This window comes from Perkinsus marinus (genome assembly GCF_000006405.1).
Source record: "Perkinsus marinus ATCC 50983 genomic scaffold scf_1104296937944, whole genome shotgun sequence".
Classification (NCBI taxonomy): domain Eukaryota; phylum Perkinsozoa; order Perkinsida; family Perkinsidae; genus Perkinsus; species Perkinsus marinus.
The window spans coordinates 1-2,394 of record NW_003213637.1 but is presented as its reverse complement, the minus strand read 5'-3'; the positions used below and the strand labels follow the sequence as shown (position 1 = coordinate 2,394).

The 2,394-nt window shown below is 51.5% G+C and overlaps 2 protein-coding genes across 2 annotated transcripts; one reads left to right on the top strand and one right to left on the bottom strand.

Moving 5' to 3' along the window:
- Positions 1 to 905: 905 nt before the first annotated feature.
- Positions 906 to 1,140, bottom strand: Pmar_PMAR000598 (hypothetical protein; the record flags this gene model as incomplete). Its single annotated transcript, XM_002782861.1, has 1 exon — positions 906 to 1,140. A coding segment is annotated over one exon (235 nt), but the record flags the coding sequence as incomplete, so codon positions are not given.
- A 571-nt stretch (positions 1,141 to 1,711) lies between these two features.
- On the top strand, positions 1,712 to 2,368 carry Pmar_PMAR000597 (hypothetical protein; the record flags this gene model as incomplete). The annotated part of the gene is made up of 1 exon (XM_002782860.1): positions 1,712 to 2,368. A coding segment is annotated over one exon (657 nt), but the record flags the coding sequence as incomplete, so codon positions are not given.
- Positions 2,369 to 2,394: the final 26 nt, after the last annotated feature.

Here is a 2,394-nt window from a genome sequence, read left to right as displayed (position 1 = left end):
CAGACAGGATCGCTGTTAGAGCGACTGCCCAGATCGTCGTAGTGGTACCTCAACGCGCGACAAGCATCTGTCATCCATCTTGTTTGACGCGCGCAGATCATCAGACGGTCAGCACGTAGGTGCAGTTCCACGGCCACCTGCTATGTCACGTGGTGGCTCTTGTTGATCGGACACTCAATCTTGTCATCTTCTTTCCCCTCGTCCTCGGACGAGGAGCTGATATATGCCAGCAACTGATCGTACCTTGTGTTCTTCGTCTCTCACCTTGCAGCGTTCCGCTCCTGGCTTTTGAGAAGGTCTTTGTGCTGAGGATGCGTGCGACGGCTTAGGTCGTCGCCGCCGGGATACGTCCGATCAGAATATGTGTTTGCGTGCGGCACGCAGCGTGTCCCATTGCCCCATATGTTCTCGACTGAACGCAATCGAGTCCCCGAAATTGTGGCTAATTGCTAAGCGAGCGAAGCGAGCGGAGCATATACCGAAGAAAAAATTTCCAGAAGACTCCCTCATACCGGAGCCCTTCTGCTCTACTAATATCGATCAACGCGCGTAGTCCACTCGAAAGGCCACGAATGGACAAGATTCCACACACACGCGTGCAGCCTAAACAGTTTTCGAAGTAGGAGGCAACGCCGCTGCTGTCTTCGTGGCAGAAGGATAGGTGCCGTCTCTCCTCGGGGTGGATCTTCAGGAAGCGGTACGCACTCTCCAGGTCCAGCTCCAAGAGGAGCCGGTGGCTCCTCTTCGCCAGTGGCTCCTCGGACTTCGGGTAGAGTGAGTTCCGACTTGTCATTCGGACTTCCTCACGGGGTATTTCTGCTGCAGCTCACCCACCAATCTCCGAGTACAGGTCGCGGATGGGAGCTTATTGGTGTTCGGAACTCTGGCCCGAAGATTTATGTTACCCCGGAGGTAGTCGTCGATCACTCTCGCCCCACCATCTTTCTTTGGGATGGCTCCTCGAGGGACGAAGCTCCGGTTGCGATCGAGGATCCCCCCCTCGTTCAGTTTCCTGATGAAGCCTTGGGCCTCCTCTTTGCGCAACGTCTCCTCAACAGTATCGATGACAGTAGGATCTCTCATGGATGGGTAGTTCTTGAAGCCGTCGCCGATTGTTTTGGACGGGAAGGGGAGGTGCATTTTTTTGTTGTATCTGGGGAAGATGGGACACGGGACGATCTCTCGCAAAATGCCGATTAGCAGACCCTCTTCGCAGAGATTCCCGATGTCACGGTCGTCGACACCTAATTTTCCACCAGGATGCGGGGCAGCTTCCCATCGACGGAGTTGGCCGGTCCTGGCGTCGCGATCGGGAGATTCAGTGAGCGCTTGAGTTTCTCCCTTGCCTTTGCTGCTGCAATCTCAGCCAAGGCTCCCAGGGTGGAGACCTGTCCTTCGGTGGGCCTTCCCTCTACGGCGCGGAGGGCGTCTGAGAAGCCCGAAGACTGCCCTACCTTCCACAGAATGGCGGCCACTCTGCGGCCGAAGGTCTGATGAGCGTCTGAGAGGGGTTTGCCCGCGTCGGGTAATTGACAGCCACCTCCATCCTTGAAGTGTGTGAGGAAATATTGTACACAAGTGTCTTCTGTAATTTTAGATTCTTGTGATACTAGTCTCCCTTGCTAGCCTAGCGTATACTTTATGATTACTGTATTGATCATTAGTTAAGAACCACTTGTTTATAACTCTTGTTGAGTTATCTAATCCTAACATGGCGCTCTTCGATGAAGTCTTCCTGCAGCTCGCAGAAAGTATTTTGGATAAAGTTTACTTTAAGAGCGTGCCCTTTAATCTTGTGAAACTTGAAGACTGGTTGGTTCTACGTTTGGTATCTGAGCTTAAGAAGGAGAAGGATTCCTTTCCTACGGTTGAGGAGTTGGAAACTTTACTGAGAAGCGGATTGAAGCGTGCTATAACTTTGGTTGTTGGCTCTCCGTCTGATTCAGATTTTGCCATGAAGCCCATCAATGCTTTTATGCTATACTCCTCGATCGTCTTCCCTGCCTTACTTGATAAGCTTACTGAGGCAGCTATCCCGATAGAGGCATCTGAAGATGTTAAGCGAGCCTACCGTCTTGGGAAGTTTGTTGCAATAAGGCAGATCAATGATGCAGCAGAATATAGCATCTTTGTGACCGGTTTTGGCGATAGACTCCGGGCAAGTCGCTTTCGTTTTCCTCCTCCTTCTGCACCGGTTGCTCCTGTGGATGGTTCTTTCCATTCTGTTGAACAGGTTGAGCGGGATGCTCCTGCCACCACTTCTTATGATGCCCTGTTTGTTGCTTCTGCGGAACCGAGTCAATCTTTTCGTTACAAGAAGATGATGTCAGAATCTGACTTGGCTGCTATTTTGAGAGCAGTGGATAAGGTACCATTAACAAAAACACCATTTAC